The following is a 16,544-nucleotide window of genomic DNA, read 5'->3' as shown; positions in this document are numbered from 1 at the left end:
TCTAGATGGATCTTTTTCAGGCATCCCACAAACAGCATTTCTTAACATGTTTTTAGAGAGTGTCCAAAGCACGCCACAAATATAACCTTGGTAGTAGTTACAACAATCCTCTAAAGCAGTCCAGGGTGACTGCCACTCCCATAGTATAGATGGAGTTCTGAGGCTAAGAGGTAGCAGTTTGCTGAAGGCTGCTTAGTGACTTCAAGGCTGCGGCAATATGTGAACCACATGGCAAGACACATGGGCTGTTTAAATCAATGCCGCTCACCCAATTGACTGGAACCAGCTGCAGATGAACGTGGGATTTGCATGGCGTACTGCTTAACACCGCAATAACCACCACAGTTTCCTAAACCAAAAAGGTATTCCCCTTTTTGTGACAGAGCACTTCCTTTTCGAAAATTAACTACGAACCCCAAAATTTAGGATCCCCTCCAAACCTGTGCCAAAGATTTGCAGTTGTTTTGCAGCAAAAACTCCATGTTTTGCAGCACTCCACAAACTGAGTAATTGACACATCAAACACAGGGTTCGTACTTAACATTAACTACGAACCCTAAAATTTTGAATCCCTAATGGGACCACTTTATTTGCATGCAGAAGGCCCTAGTTAAATCCCTGGCATCTCCCTTTCTCAAATCCTGCAGAGCCACTGTCAATCAGTGTAGTCAGTACTGAACTATATAGATTGCTGGCTTGACTTGGTATAATGCAGTTTCTCATGTTGGCAGCTAGGCTGGCCAGATGCAAAGGAGATCAGGGCTCCTGCACCTTTCATAGTTATGCAGAGGAGGAAATGTCATCAGGTATAATTTGCATAATGACTTCGTGAACAGCAATTAACAAGCAAATTTGCATAATAATAGGATCTATAATCTGGAGCCTAGGAAGTTACCATCTAAACACAACCCTAGAGACACAATGTTTTCACATGCATGCATGCAACAACAGCATTACAACAAAGCAGTAACAGTGTTCTCTTCCCAAGTCAGGAAGCATGAAACCAAAAGATGGGAGACAGAGACAGAGAAAGATTTGAAAGATCAAGATAACAAATAAATAACACTGGGCTACAGAAGAGAAAGATTGCACGGACAAATTTCCACAGTGTAAAATTACAATACTCCACCAGAAGATTGACAAGCCATGATTTGGTCAAGGTAGTCCAATGCCATAGAAAATTCTGCATGGAATTGCAAATGGAGAAAACATGACTTCTTACATTCATTCATTTTTAAAATATTATTATATTTGTTTCCAAAGTAACAACTATTACAAGACAGTTCACTATAGCAAAGGGAGTGAAATAAGAACAGGATATGGACAAAGTTCAAAAAGGTTCACAACAAAATGCTACAGTTTGTTTAAAAGAAAGAGGAAGTGAACAGCAATGTTAGATTACAAAGTGAAACAAAATAATATGCACCTCTTTCCCTGCCATTATTGTGCATCTGGGATGTTATGCCCAAGCTATACATCTGGAAGCCACACACATGCTTTAAAGGTGGCTGAAAGTCACAGGTCATGATATTTTCAGGGTTTATAGGCAACCTGTGGGTTAACATAAAACTCTTAAGTTTTAAGTATTATTTTTTTAAAAAGTTTCTGAATTTAATTTGCTCGGGCAGCATGCCTTGGTGTATGAAACCTCTGAATCCATACCTCTGGCATAATAACATTTACAGTTTGCAGAATCAGCTTCTGGAGTCTGCATGAAGAAAGTTCTCATGCTGTTTCTTTTCAAGCATCCTTACTTTATTGTGTAGGCTGGTGCACAAGCAGTGCCTTGCTCAAGACTCAAACCATAATTAAGAGATGTAGGTGTGGGCTGCTTGATTGCAGAGACCCTCACTCATAGTTGCCAACTCCCTGGGACCCTGGGAGCACCCACAAAATTCCCCATGAAGGGGCCAGGCACCTACAAATTTTGGTGCCATGGTCATGCACACTGCATGGCACCCGTGGCCCCAGGCAACCATGGTGCGGGGCCATGCTGGCACTCCTGCCCTCACTGTAGCTCTGCCCTTCTTCTCTCTGTAGCTCTTCAGTTTCTCCCAATACCTACAGTTTTTATCAGCAACACCGTTAACCACTGTGATAACACAAGCCCAGTATTTGAAACAAAGGTTAGCTTAGGTGCATCATTGTCCACCATGGTTACAAAAAACCATGACTAAAGGCTAGGGATGGCTGACTGAACCATGGCTTAATGCAAACAAGCAAACTATGAGCAGTAAGCCATGGAACAAACTTTGGCTTCAGTTCCTGGTTTGCCTGCTAGTTAAACAATGAGCCTGGGTTAGGATGTAACACTAAGCCAAACCATGGCTCGGCTCTCTGCAGCAGGGCAGCAGCAGGACCAGAGAGGAAGCAAAGCAGTTCTCTCCAGGAACCCACATGCCTGCTCATTCGCACTAAGCCATGATCTGGTTTAGTGTTCCATGCAGACTGGGCCATTATGTCTACACAAACTATTCATGGCTGGTTTGAATTAAAAGCTGAGGGACTGATATAAGGGAAAGGTGGGTTGGGGAAGCACTAAAGGAAGTACGTGACCCTCTAGCAATTGCTAAGGATGTACAGTTATGAGGAAAGAATTGCCCCCCCCCCCGTTTTTACCTGCCGTGAAACTGTTAAAAACACAGGAGCTCTGCGTTTTTTAAAATGCAGCCCCACTGCAACCACCCTGTGATTTCTAAGATCATCCCATTCCTTCTCTTCACAAGTTTCAGCTGACTGTGAAGAACAAATGGTGGTGTCAAGAAAAGGTTACCCTTGAGCTAAGTGCAAAGAGCATGTTCAGGATATCATCTTATCTTTGAATCAGGCAGAATATCAGCATGTTTCAAAGCAGCAAATTTGGCACATTTTAATGTTGAAGGAAAGAACGCAGGGAAATAGAAAAAAGGAAAGCTGTAGATAATGAACTGTATCACTCCCCTTCCTAACAGCTGACCCAGACCCAACAATCTGTCTCAGCTTGTAAGCAGCTAGCATTTCTTGAGAAAGGAAACCAGATTAACGGGATCATAGTTTTCCCGACGAATTCTACTCACGTCTGCCCCAGAGATTTTAATTGACTTGAGACCTGAATCAATCAAACTCTTCAACCTTTGGTGGACTGCATTTCGGTAAAGATCAGGAAAGGGATAGCAGAGCGTCCAAGAAGGGGATGCCCCCATCAGAGGACAAATGGGCCCTTGCACTGGCAGTGCTCCAGAGTGGTGCAGCAAACAGTCTGCTTCTGCACTATTTTTGCTGTGCGGTGACCTCTCCCCTCTTCTTTCAGGGCTCTATACTGTTGCCGCCACCATGAAGTTAAATGGAGCTGATTGGGAACTGTTCTCTTAGCAACGGTGAAGTGTTGTAGGCACATTGCATATGTACAGTGTTATAACGTAAGGCCTCAAGGCTTACTGAAAGGGACGGTCGGCTAAATGAATTGATAACAACCAGTGCAATGCCCAACACCAAACATCGTAAAGAAAAGTTATTGTCCCTTATTTACCCAGTGCAAACTGAGAAGGGATGTTTATTTGTTACACTTATTGCTGACTTTTCCTGCAAAGACCTCACAGTGGCTTATATATGGTTCATGGGCAGTCAGTCCTTCATCCAGAGAGCTTACACACCTCGCACACTGGGTGCATCTTCCAATTTCATGTTGCCCCTGGAGGGGCTGCAATGGGCCAATGAGCCCCCAAAAGATAAGCTTCGGCTAGCTCACAGGCTTCAGCAATAGGCCTGTGTTTTGTGGTTCACAACGGACAGCAAGGAGTTTCCACATTTCACAAATGAAAGCAATCAGTCCGCTGCCTGTACTGTCCACATCAGGTACTAAATCTCAAATCAATTGATCCAGTATATGAAGACTGCAGTACAGCCCTTTCTACTTCGTTATGTATTAATGGTGGCAAAGGTTTTAACAGCACATAACTGGGAAAAAGAAGCAAAGGTACTTATAATCACTGGTTGCAAGATAAAGAGCTAACCTTTAATTAAGTGCAGTAAATTAATATACTGGTTGGAAGTTCACTTTTGCAATGGAACATGAGTTCCACTTGCAAGATAGGACCTTCCTCTTCTCTTCCTGTGACACCCTCCACCCCAAATCTGCTCTGGAAAGTCCCCCAACCCTCTGGAACAGTTATTGAGGGTGATCAGGGACTGAAAGGAGAAGAGGGAGAAGTTCTGAAGTTCTGTGTGAGCAGAACAGCGGTGTTGGATACACTCGCATTAACTTTAAATGTATTATTTCACTAGTGTAGAAGAAATAGCAAACTAAGTTAATATGAAGTGAATGGACTTGATACAGTATTAAGAACTTCACACAGATGCCAGACTGACATGCACTACACATAAAGAATAAGAACACAGGGAGGGTTTTAAGACAAACTTGAGAACAAACATACAGATAAGACGGAATTGTCTTTATTTATCCTTACGCTGGATTTTTGTAAAGATCTGATAGCTTAAAATGATGTTAGAGGTTCTTTAGAAATGTATAAAATCCATACACCTATGAACTATTGGATATATGCTTGCAGTGCTTTTCATAAATCTGGTCATTTAAAAACCCAAACAATTTATTAATTTTAGTTTTGATTGCAATTATGGATACAGAGATTTGTTTCCAAAGGCGATAGTGACAGTTTTTAAACCCAACAGTCCCAAATTCAGCTGCAAAAAAATGAAGGAAGTAAAGCATGGAACACAATTGGTCAGAGGCTGAACAAAACATGCTCAATGGACAGATGAGTTTTGCTGTCATGAAAGAAGAAGAAACAGCAAAGTGAGGCTCCGGAAGTAGATACCAGCTGAACCCATCACCAAGAGAAGATCAAATCCATACACTTACTTGGGCATCAGGGGCTTGCCCATTTACCTCTTCTGGAGCAACTACTACTGCGTCACCTCTGACTGGCTAGAATAACAAAGGGTTAGATGCATTTTTTCTTGCCATGTTTCTGTAGTGCTGGGGTTACAGAGGACTTTAACAGGCAATGCTAGCTATAATAATAATAATAATAATAATTTATTATTTATACCCCGCCCATCTGGCTGGGTCTCCCCAGCCACTCTGGGCGGCTTCCAAAAGAATATTAAAATACTGTGATACATCAAACATTAAAAGCTTCCCTAAACAGGGCTGCCTTCAGATGTCTTCTAAAAGTCTGGTAGTTGTTGTTCTCTTTGACATCTGGTGGGAGGGCGTTCCACAGGGAGGGCGCCACTACCGAGAAGGCCCTCTGCCTGGTTCCCTGTAACTTGGCTTCTCGCAGTGAGGGAACCGCCAGAAGGCTCTCGGTGCTGGACCTCAGTGTCCGGGTAGAGCGATGGGGGTGGAGACGCTCCTTCAGGTATACTGGACCGAGGCCATTTAGGGCTTTAAAGGTCAGCACCAACACTTTGAATTGTGCTCGGAAACGTACTGGGAGCCAATGTAGATCTTTCAAGACCGGTGTTATATGGTCTCGGCGGCTGCTCCCAGTCACCAGTCTGGCCGCTGCATTCTGGATTAGTTGTAGTTTCCGGGTCACCTTCAAAGGTAGCCCCACGTAGAGCGCATTGCAGTAGTCCAAGCGGGAGATAACCAGAGCATGCACCACTCTGGCAAGGCAGTCCGTGGGCAGATAGGGTCTCAGCCTACGTACCAGATGGAGCTGGTACACAGCTGCCCTGGACACGGATTTAACCTGTGCCTCCATGGACAGCTGTGAGTCCAAAATGACTCCCAGGCTGCGCACCTGGTCCTTCAGGGGCACAGTTACCCCATTCAGGACCAGGGAATCCTCCACACCTGCCCGCCTCCTGTCCCCCAGAAACAGTACTTCTGTCTTGTCAGGATTCAATCTCAATCTGTTTGCCGCCATCCATCCTCCAACCGCCTCCAGACACTCACACAGGACCGTCACCGCCTTCACTGGTTCTGATTTGAAAGAGAGGTAGAGCTGGGTATCATCTGCATACTGATGAACACCCAGCCCAAACCTCCTGATGATCTCTCCCAGCGGCTTCATATAGATGTTAAAAAGCATGGGGGAGAGGACAGAACTCTGAGGCACCCCACAAGTGAGAGCCCAGGGGTCTGAACACTCATCCCCCACCACAACTTTCTGAACACGGCCCAGGAGGAAGGAGCGGAACCACTGTATGACAGTACCCCCAGCTCCCAGCCCCTCAAGACGGTCCAGAAGGATGTTATGGTCGATGGTATCAAACGCCGCTGAGAGAACTAGGAAACAGCTCTCACCTTTGTCCCTAGCCCGCCGGAGATCATCAACCAGTGCGACCAAGGCAGTTTCAGTCCCGTGATGAGGCCTGAATCCCGACTGGAAGGGATCCAAGATTCCTTAGCCCCTGTTTTTACACTTGTGAACTTTTTTCAAATGAATCCAATCCAGATAATGCATACCTCCCTCTTTCCAATCTACGGAGCCCCTTAAATACTGTATGTCAATTTAGGGCAAATGTGGAGACTTCTCATTTCCTCGGGTGTTTTAGAGGCTTTCTGCGATTTTGAAGGCAGCCAACAACTTTGGGCAGGTGCTGTTAGAGTTCACTGGTGGGTGCTGTTTGACTGAGTGTGTGGGGTGAAAAATCAACAAACATTTAGAAGAGGGAATGGCCTTAAGGTTCTCCAGAAATCAAGGTAAATGGGGATTAAATGGGAGGAAATTATACATTGGCATTTTGATGCTGGCAGTGTTATATGGAATGCAAGAAACTTGCATGTATGAAGAGTTTTGATTCCACAATACACACCTGTCTGGAACTTCTAAGTGCCCATTATCTGTTGTATGACTTATGGAGGTGGTGAGTTTACTCTATAGGTCTGACTGTTTCTAATATGGTCCCTGTTGCAGGGGGTGGGAGTAAGGAAGGGAGGTGAGATGGTGAGATGATGAGAGGAGTTGCTCCACCATAGGTCAACAACAAATGTTGCGGTACTCTAACTACTCTGTTTGGCTATTTCAAATACTTTACAAATTAATCCCTTCTAGGTCATACTTTATACCTCCTCCCATACAGATTCAAAAATACCCTTCTTACCAATTTAAATAATTTCCTCAGATCCTTAGTTTTGCTGGGCTTCTCATCTCCTTTGGACTTTACTTCCGCTGCTTCCTGACTTCTGCTTTCGACTTTAGCTGGGGCTTGGGGAGATGCTTCGATCCTCTCTGTGTTTATCACCTCAATGTCATCTGTTGGAGTCTGCAGGTTATTTGTAACAAATGTTAAGGAACAGTGGAATGCATTTAGGTAAATTAAGATGGCCTACTTTAGAAATTCAGAATCACTTACGGGAATAAGAGCCATCATCTCAGAAGGATGAACATTTATTTCAAACTTAAAGAGACCGATTTTATAGGAAACAGGTTGGATTTTTGCACCCTGGATGCCACTCCCACCTTCTGTGAAACACAACTGGATTTTAGAGTTTCCTTGGAGAAAATCCTTTCTAGTAACTTCCTGAGTATATTTAGCTGCTTATAAAAGCTAACAAATTGCTTCAATGATGTAAACTACTTTGAGATCTGTTGATAGTCCACAAATGACTTAAACAAACAGACCATCAGATCCCTTCCCAAAGAAAATTAGCATGCTAGGTGGAAAATTAGGTTAGAACCTTTTCCCCTGGCATGCTACATTTCTACATGCATGACATTTATTTTTATGTGAGGGAAACTTCAGAGATGCCATCCCGCCTGCCTGCAGCGTGAAGTGGTATAGTATAGCAAGAGTACAAGTGATTTCATTGTATGTATGGATAAAGCTCACATTCACATGCCCGTGGTATCTGTAAATATCGCTGCTCAGTCCACTTTTGGCATGGCAATGGTGGAATTTCTGCAACACTGTGGTTAACAAAGTGCCAAGGAGGTAGGCTATGAAATCCCTATTGCCTGTTTAGATGTTGGGGAGGAACTGAATGTTAGGCAGCAGAGAGCTGCTGCTGAAAGGTGGCAGTCTGTGATCCAGTTCTCCCGTTTCTCCTTGGTAGCGTGAAGTGAAATTTCCCATGGTATTGACCAACATAATGTGCTACCCTGCTGCTGACCAGGGGGCAGTCAGTTATGTGGAGCAGAGTTGGAGAAACCCATAAAGCTGTGTTGTCAAGCATGTGGGCAAGATTAGCAAAATAGTCACAAGGAAAAAGGAGAAAACTGAACACAGAGCTGCTTTTCTTGCCAGCAACCCATTGTTTGCATCACAATGTGCAGTTTCACGCTTAAATTCAAGAGTGAAGTAACCATTAGCTACTTAGCCTGTGGTGTTATTAACAGTAGTAATAGAAATTGCATCAGTTGAGGACCCCTCCAGACAATTTGTGGGTGTTCATTAGTGGTGGATTTATACCAGACAGTCCGCTTTATTAGTTGTTGGGAGATGCCGCTGAAATGTTGGGAAGGAGTCTGAAGGGGCACTCTTGTGCTATGGCACAGCAAATTATGACCAGCGAACATTTGTGGTATGGAATGTTACAGGGTATCAGGAGGAAGTTGGGGAGATGCACTGTTTTGAAATGCATCAGTATGTTTTCCCCACTGAAAGCAGGATTGCAAATAATCGCCCCGATACCACCATCACCACAAATAATCATGAATTCACATAAAATAGATGTCTGGAGGGGTTCTGAGTTTACTGACAAGACAGTTAGAACAAATAATAAACCAGGAATCAACAAAATACACAACTTTAAAAAGAACCAGCACCATTATTAGCAGCTGTGATATGGTCACCATGTCATCTTCAACTTTTATTTTACTCTTAGTATAAAATGTAATGCAGCTTTGCTATATTGCAACAAAAGATGACCCAACAGAAAGACAGAATACCTTAAATCGCAGCTATGAAATAAAATACAGTATGGACATTAAAATCCAATGGCACCGTTCAAAGAAAGCCTTTTAAGCACTCCAAAACAACAAATATTGATGTGGTGCTTGTCAAACTGCATCCCCATTGATGTAAATTTTATTAGCATATGGCATTAGCTGTTGCACTGATGCCATTGGCAGTTATATTTGGTCTTCCAGCTCACCAGATGTAACCAGTTATCTAGCTGTAGGAGTTTGTTCTCTTCCCAAAGCAGAATACATCCTCAATAAGGCAGAGCAGAAGCAATCTCCTGGGATTTGGTTTTTTTAAAAACAGTATAGTGTGGGATCATATTACAGCCAGTGCTGCTACAGCTGTAGACCAAATGCGTTCTGTCTCTCATGCTATGTTGATGCAGTGGGTTTAGTTTCACTAGTGATAACAGTTGTATCCTGGGAGGAAATTCCAGGCACGTCTGGGTTCAAGGAAAATATCCAGTCACCCAGGAAGCCTAAATGACTGGCTATTTTATGGCTTACCAAAAACATAATGTTTTATTGATGGTACTCCTGCTACTGATTTGGCTCTCATTTGCTGATGACAGTTACTTTTGTTGATAGGGATACCTCAGCTGATGTGTTAATAGAGGTATGTTTGAAGCGATTGGCTGTAATTAAATCTAGCACAAATAAAAGTGACATTTGATGTTTCAAGTTGCTGTTATATTGCAGGTTGCTTTGAGCTTTTGAGAAATGGACAGGGCATGCATATAAGACAAATGAGCGGTTATTTTCTTTAGCTGTGCTGCCCAATGAGCAATTTTTGGATTTTTGAAGTCACTGACATGTGCAAGTAAATAAATAAAGACTCTCCCATGGAAAACCTGCATTTAATCTGGCTTTGCTGTGGCACCATCTATTCTAAGAAGCCTTTCAACACTGGCTCAACCCAGGACCTATCGTGAGGTATATGAAAAAACTCCTATAAATAAATCTAGCCAGAAAGGAAAATGGCTACCCAGAAAATCCACACGTACCTTTTTTCGAAAGAATTTACTTAGGGGTGTAGGAGTAGAAGAAGATCTCTCCTTTGTTATTATTATTTCTTTTGGAGTTTCATTGGTGACAATCACTGTCGCTGTGGCTGGTTGTGGTGCAGGAGGGTCAGGAGCCCTTGTGTTCTGCTTTGCGGCTGGACTCTCCTGTGGTGGAGCGACGTTTGCTTCCGATGTCACGGTAGCAGTGATTACAGGCTGCTCAGCAATCTGGAAACATACACAAGAATTTGTAAATAGACAAAGGGCCATTTAAAGATTTGCAGAATGGGGCGGTGTTGGCCCACGACAGACATTAAGCTGAAGCTCAACACACATTTAAAGCACACGGCTTCCTCCAAAGAACCGTGGGAACAATAGTTTCTGAACGGTGCTGGGAACTGTAGTTCTGTGAGGGAGAAACTGCAGTTCTCAGGATTCTTGGACGGGGAGAGTAATGTGTGCTGAATGTGTTTTCACAAAGTGGGGGGAATAATAAGGATGGGGGAAAGAGACAAGATAACATGACACAACTATAGCTTATGAAAGAGCATCCATTTCTACATTTTTATGCATACCCTGTGCATTATGGCAGCCTTCCCCAATTTAGTGCCCTCTAAAAGCTATGGTTTTCCCAGTAGTGATGTCTGGAAGTGAGAGCTGGACCATAAAGAAGGCCGATCGCTGAAGAATTGATGCTTTTGAATTATGGTGTTGGAGGAGACTCTTGAGAGTCCCATGGACTGCAAGAAGATCAAACCTATCCATTCTTAAGGAAATCAGCCCTGAGTGCTCACTGGAAGGACAGATCGTGAAGCTGAGGCTCCAATACTTTGGCCACCTCATGAGAAGAGAAGACTCCCTGGAAAAGACCCTGATGTTGGGAAAGATGGAGGGCACAAGCAGAAGGGGACAGCGGAGGACGAGATGGTTGGATAGTGTTCTCGAAGCTACCAGCATGAGTTTGACCAAACTGCGGGAGGCAGTGTGAGACAGAAGTGCCTGGTGTGCTCTGGTCCATGGGGTCACGAAGAGTCGGACACGACTAAACGACTAAACAACAAAGATGTTTTGGATTACAATTCCCAGCATGGCAGCACTGGCTGATACTGCTGAGAGCTGTAGTACAAAACATCTGGAGAGTACCAGTTGTGGAAGGCTGGGTTATAGCATGGGCGAAGAGGAAATGACTTTTATAGGAAATGACTGTTAAAGTCACATTTTGGGCACATGATGGCTCTCGATACATTTGGACACTTAAGATATTGTAACCAAATTCTACATGGTGGATCCTGAGATCAAAGAGCACGTTTTTGTCTATTTTGATACAACTGGATGCCATTTTGAATCAAGAGCTGTTCTGCACTGATTTTAACCACTAGTTTCAAAATGGCACTGATTATTTTTTTAAAGTTTGTTGAATTCCTGAGCAATGCCAGGTACGAGGCTGTCAGCTCTCTATTAATCTGAAACTTGTAGAAATGTTCTTTGCAACTGGAAACTCATGAATGCTTTTCAACAATGTTACTCACTTTGGTATTTGCTGCCTGCTGGGCATCTTTCTTTGCCTAAAAGAAGAGGAAATACACAACACAAGTCATTTGGGGCTATGTCAGATTAAAACTGCAGAGTGGAAGGAAAGTAGGACCTTTTTCTGCCTCCCCACTTCCAGCTACTCTCTGAAGACTGAAGAAGAGGCCCTCTTACGAATATTAGGGGGGTGGGCAGGGGAAGGACTAGACCACGTGAAAAATGAACATAATATTTTAACTGCAGTTCTTTCATTTTCAGCTTTGTATTCTTGTTATTAAAAAGTGTGCCTAGATATTTTGTTGTTGTTCAAAGTGACAGTCATTGCAACTGTTCCTGTTCCACCATAAATTCCTTGTGAAAGTGACCATTTTTGAAAACAAAGTATGCATTCATAACTTCCATTGTAAATTTCTCATACAGTGGTACCTCGGGTTACATACGCTTCAGGTTACAGACTTGGCTAACCCAGAAATAATACCTCGGGTTAAGCACTTTGATTCAGGATGAGAACAGAAACCGTGCTCCGATGGCACGGCAGCAGCAGGAGGCCCCATTAGCTAAAGTGGTGCTTCAGGTTAAGAACAGTTTCAGGTTAAGAACAGACCTCCGGAACGAATTAAGTACTTAACCCGAGGTACCACTGTATACAATAATGACCTCCTCATGTAATCCCAATGCACCAATGAACCTGTATCCAGCTATTAGTATTTATGTTATTTCGGTTGTTGTTTTTTTAGAAAACATACTTTTGGTTGAAATTAGTATTAACATTAAGACCTGAAAAACAATGTTTCCCTGGTTCAGAAGGTGACCATGGTTTTGAGGAAGAATGTGCTGGCTTCAGAAGATATGAGGTATGGGGACAACAGGAAGCAAGTCTGGCAGCTCCTGTTCACTGTGCCAATTTATAAATTTCAGCGTGAAGTTTGCACATCTCCCTCTGGGACAAGATGCACGTCTTGCTGAAGTGTGAGCGTGCATCTATCAGCGTATATATTTAATTAGCAAAACGTACTATGAAGCAGCCTTTCCCCAGCTTGATCCCCGTGTCTACTCAGACATACTTACCCCTGAACTACCTGATATTGATTTCTTTTTAAGCACGGTTAGGGCTGGAGCCTCAAAACTTTTCTCTTGACCCTAAATAGGATCTTGTAGTTACAACTCATCACTCTTTAGGTGAATGTGTGGATCTTTCCTTTTCAAATACAGCAACCGATACGATACTTTCGTTTCAGAGCAGCCTAAGTGCCTTTCCCAGTCCCATTCTATTCCAAATCAATGCACTTATTATGTAATCCCCTCTACTCCCAAAAATTCCATGTGGGTGTCTGAGTGGAATTTCTGCACTCAGAAATTAACTTCATTTTCCATCCACAGCTCAAGGGTCTTTGTCTATATGCATTCCTCAGGATAGAATGCTCCCATTCTTTCCCTCCAAACAAAAATATTGATACTTAATATTGAGTAATAATACGTTGACGTGGTTTTGGATACGATTTTGTACTAATACAAATCCTACGATTCTTCAAAATTAGCCATGCATTCATTCTGGGTCTTTACTGCTGACTTGCAGCTACTGCTTTGCTCTACAAGTGTGAGGGAGTTGCAGGAAACCAGCTGTCTACAGTTATCTGAAGAGTTATCCTAAAGGAGCAAGATTGTAGCTTGAGGGTACTCTTGGATCCATCATTGTTACTGGAGGCGCAAGTGGCCGCTATGGTGTGGAATGCTTCTTACGAGTGGAGCGCACATTCAAATTTCCCCCTTTCACTGATGGGAGTTATATCGAATTCTGTTATTCTATATTTCAGTTTTACAGTGCTGGTCCAGTAGCTTTCTGGAGCTTCTTCGAGACTGCTAGAAAGAGACACCACAAATAGCACAACAACTGTGCCACCTACCTGTTGCAGGATCGTTAATATAATGGCACGTGAAATTCTCTGAACGCTTTACATGCAGGTCAGGTGTAATTTAATAGTCTCTTTTTGACTTCATTGTTTGTCAGATCGAACCTCAGGTTAAAGGCAGCCAGGGCATTGTTAGTGAGAGGGAGTTATTAACACAACATGGGAAATGGTCATTATGAATTGGTTAGAGGGTTTTCCTTCCTGAACCCTGAATTCACAGATGTTGCTTAAGGAGTAGATTTCCAGACTCTAAAACGCTCAAGACGCCTTGTTTCTCCCTCCCCACTAAGCCGGATTTTGCCCTTCAGGGAGTCTGATCCTTGCAGTTTTTCATTCTGCGTCAACAATGCGAAGACTCATCTGCTGCCATTCAGGGTTCCATTTTTGTTAGTCTCCAGTACCAACCTTATGCCTAAACAGTTTGCTAAATGTACTGTGTCCTAATCTGGGGCTGTCTGGCTTCTTTTTCTTGGTGCCTTTCACATGGGAATCGGCCGCCGTCTTCTCAGAAAGCTGCCCGCCAAGGCCTGTTTGAGATCCCTTTTGGGCGACATCATTCAAAGCTGAGTCTCCACTGCAGGCTCTGTTGTCCTTTCGCTCACAACATTTATTTACTTAGCAAGATATATATATATATATATATATATATATATATATATATATATGTATACCACTTAATCAAAGAAATAGCTCTATGGCAGAGGTTTGCAGAACAGCGTAAAATACTCATTTTTAAAAAGCTTTTAAAAAGGGCAGGTAACAACAGTATCAAAATATGGATAAAAATCAGCAGCTCTCTTACCCCCCCCCCCCAAATGTACATAATACAATTACACATCCTGTTAAAAAGGTAAAGGGACCCCTGACCATTAGGTCCAATCGTGGCTGACTCTGGGGTTGCGGCGCTCATCTCGCTTTATTGGGCGAGGGAGCCAGCGTACAGCTTCCGGGTCATGTGGCCAGCATGACTAAGCCGCTTCTGGTGAACCAGAGTAGTGCACAGAAACACTGTTTACCTTCCCGCCAGAGCGGTACCTATTTATCTACTTGCACTTTGGTGTGCTTTTGAACTGCTAGGTTGTTAGGAGCAGGGACCGAGCAACGGGAGCTCACCCTAACAAAAAAAGCTTTTTAGCAGTGTTGAGTACAACCTAGGCCAAATATTAATAGGCAGGGAGTTCAAGAAAATAGGTTCTGCACACTCAAAAATCAATTGCTTACGAGTGCAGAACAAATCTTTTGTGACACTTGTAAATGTGGCTATGCATGAGAAGAATTATATGCACTATAATGTCATAAAATAGTTCCCATATCTACACATCTCTCCAATGAAAAGGACTCTGAGTTTCACTTATTTAAGAATTATCTCACTGTCTCTCCCCCAAAACATTCTTGAGGCTGGGCTGGTGAGCCTCTAATACAGCCCCCTCCCTGGTCACCCCCCTTAGCAGCCCTGCTCTTGAGTACTTTTGCCTGACTGGAATGTGTCCTTGAACTGTGATAGTGTTTCTTGTTTGCCTGAGTGGAAAACAGAGAGAAATGAATTTCTGAAGAAACGTCTGGCTTTGGTGTGGCTGGGAACGCAGCCCACTGAATAAGGTCAAGAGTTACATCTATTGGCCTACTTTTTTTTATTTCATTACATTGGGCCCCCACATACAAGTGTCATGTGTTTCCCAGAAGGCTGCCCATGAAGAAACGTGGCCTTTAGAACATAAAAATGTCCCCTGCCCTTGTTTTAAGGTAAATCATACAGCAGGAAAAAAATCACTATTATATGCAGCACTCCATAAGCACACCATTCTGTGCACTAATAAAACCTTCAGCCTTCATGGAACCCTTTCAAATATTGATTCATCTGCTGAGAAACACCTACATCTTTGGGGTGTCGCAGAACATTTGGCAAAGGCATAAAAGGCACATGCTGAGCTTTGCAGCAGTCCTGGATGAACACAACTTAGAATACGTGTTTTGAATGAAGTGTGCTGCACTCCTGAGCATAGCTATCAATGTTTCCCTTTTCTTGTGAGGAAACCTATTCGTAATAAGGGAATTTCCCTTAAAAAAAGGGAAATGTTGACAGCTATGCTCCTGAGCCACTGCTTCTCATCATGCAGGGCCAAGAAGGTGGCAGACACACAAAGATGCTTCCTTTTCCTACATAATGTCCCAAGTCCTGCAGCCCCAAAACAACTGGGCACTTGCCATTGGCATCATGATGCTCCTCAAGAAAGGCTGCTCAGAAGCAATATGCTATAATTGGGAGTCTCCTACTGCTTATGCAAACTGGTCCTTCTGCCAAGGATAGTCATATGCTGTAGGGAGCTTTCTGATTTTTCTTTAGTCTGTTTAACTTCCTGCTTAGGACTAATAGTCTAGAAGACAGATGTCTTGTGGGCCACTGTACTCTCCAGAAAATGATCTGGGGGCCAAGAACAGCCAGCTTCCAAATAAAGTTGGTGCCACCTAGTGGTAAAGACCTCCCAGTTATTAAGTGTGTGCTCAGGCACAACATTATACATAAAAAGGTAAATTGATATATTGCAGAAATGCACCATTATATGCAGAATTTAGTTTTCTGCCGTCAACGAATGCTTTCAAAACCAATTGCACAAATGTGTCAAATTGCCAAAGAAATATTGAATATCAAAATCTGGGTTCTTAATAGGCTGGGGCTCCAGCTTGGTAAGAGAAGTGCTGAAACAGTCGAACAACAAATCAGTTCTAAGGGCCATTTCATACATTGAACAGAAAAAAGCAACTCCCCAGACACCCCCCCCCCTCTGCAACAGGGAGTTGCAGCACACCTTAGTTTTCTCACACATGAACAGGTACTCTCAAATATATATTTGCCAATTTACATTATTGGCATGCACCTAAACACCCTCTGCCCATGTATAGTCCTTAAAAATGTAGCAACCCCACTCAGCTAGGAATCTGATTGACCTTGGGCTAGTCACTGTATCTCAGTGTGAGCTACATGACAAGGTTGTTGTAGAGATAAAACAAGGCAGTGATTTGGTATGCTACCCAGAGTACCTTGAAATAAAGGTGGCATGAAAAGCAATAAGTCAGATAAATAAATTGCAGTAACCAATAACGCAGGTCTTTAATATTGCCTGACATCAAATCGAATGCAATTATTTGCAATGTAGGTTGGGTTGTGCATGCATGTGTGAACCAGTCCCAAAGTACACATTAAGCCAGTTTAGAAAAGTATCCCAAGAAAAGGAGGAGGGGTCTAT

At 43.0% G+C, this 16,544-nt stretch overlaps 1 protein-coding gene across 7 annotated transcripts in view; it reads right to left on the bottom strand.

Moving 5' to 3' along the window:
• The window catches only part of BCAS1 (brain enriched myelin associated protein 1), a 53,508-nt gene that overhangs the window by 5,566 nt on the left and 31,398 nt on the right, over nt 1–16,544 (bottom strand). For 2 of the 7 annotated variants that reach the window (XM_083446903.1, XM_083446908.1), the window contains exons 7-10: nt 13,705–13,839; nt 11,389–11,424; nt 9,860–10,087; nt 7,054–7,215 (exon numbers count right to left, since the gene is read on the bottom strand). In XM_083446903.1, coding sequence (XP_083303029.1) covers nt 7,054–7,215; nt 9,860–10,087; nt 11,389–11,424; nt 13,705–13,839 — 561 coding nt within the window. Of the gene's footprint in view, nt 1–855; nt 1,184–4,858; nt 4,925–7,053; nt 7,216–9,859; nt 10,088–11,388; nt 11,425–13,704; nt 13,840–16,544 lie in introns of those variants that run through there. The other 5 variants (XM_083446904.1, XM_083446902.1, XM_083446907.1 and 2 more) reach the window with 5 other exon arrangements.

Source organism: Podarcis tiliguerta, assembly GCF_965153285.1.
Source record: "Podarcis tiliguerta genome assembly, chromosome: 6".
NCBI classification, from domain to species: Eukaryota; Metazoa; Chordata; class Lepidosauria; order Squamata; family Lacertidae; genus Podarcis; species Podarcis tiliguerta.
Note: the sequence above shows the minus strand (reverse complement) of the source record. Positions and strands in the feature narration are given on the sequence as shown.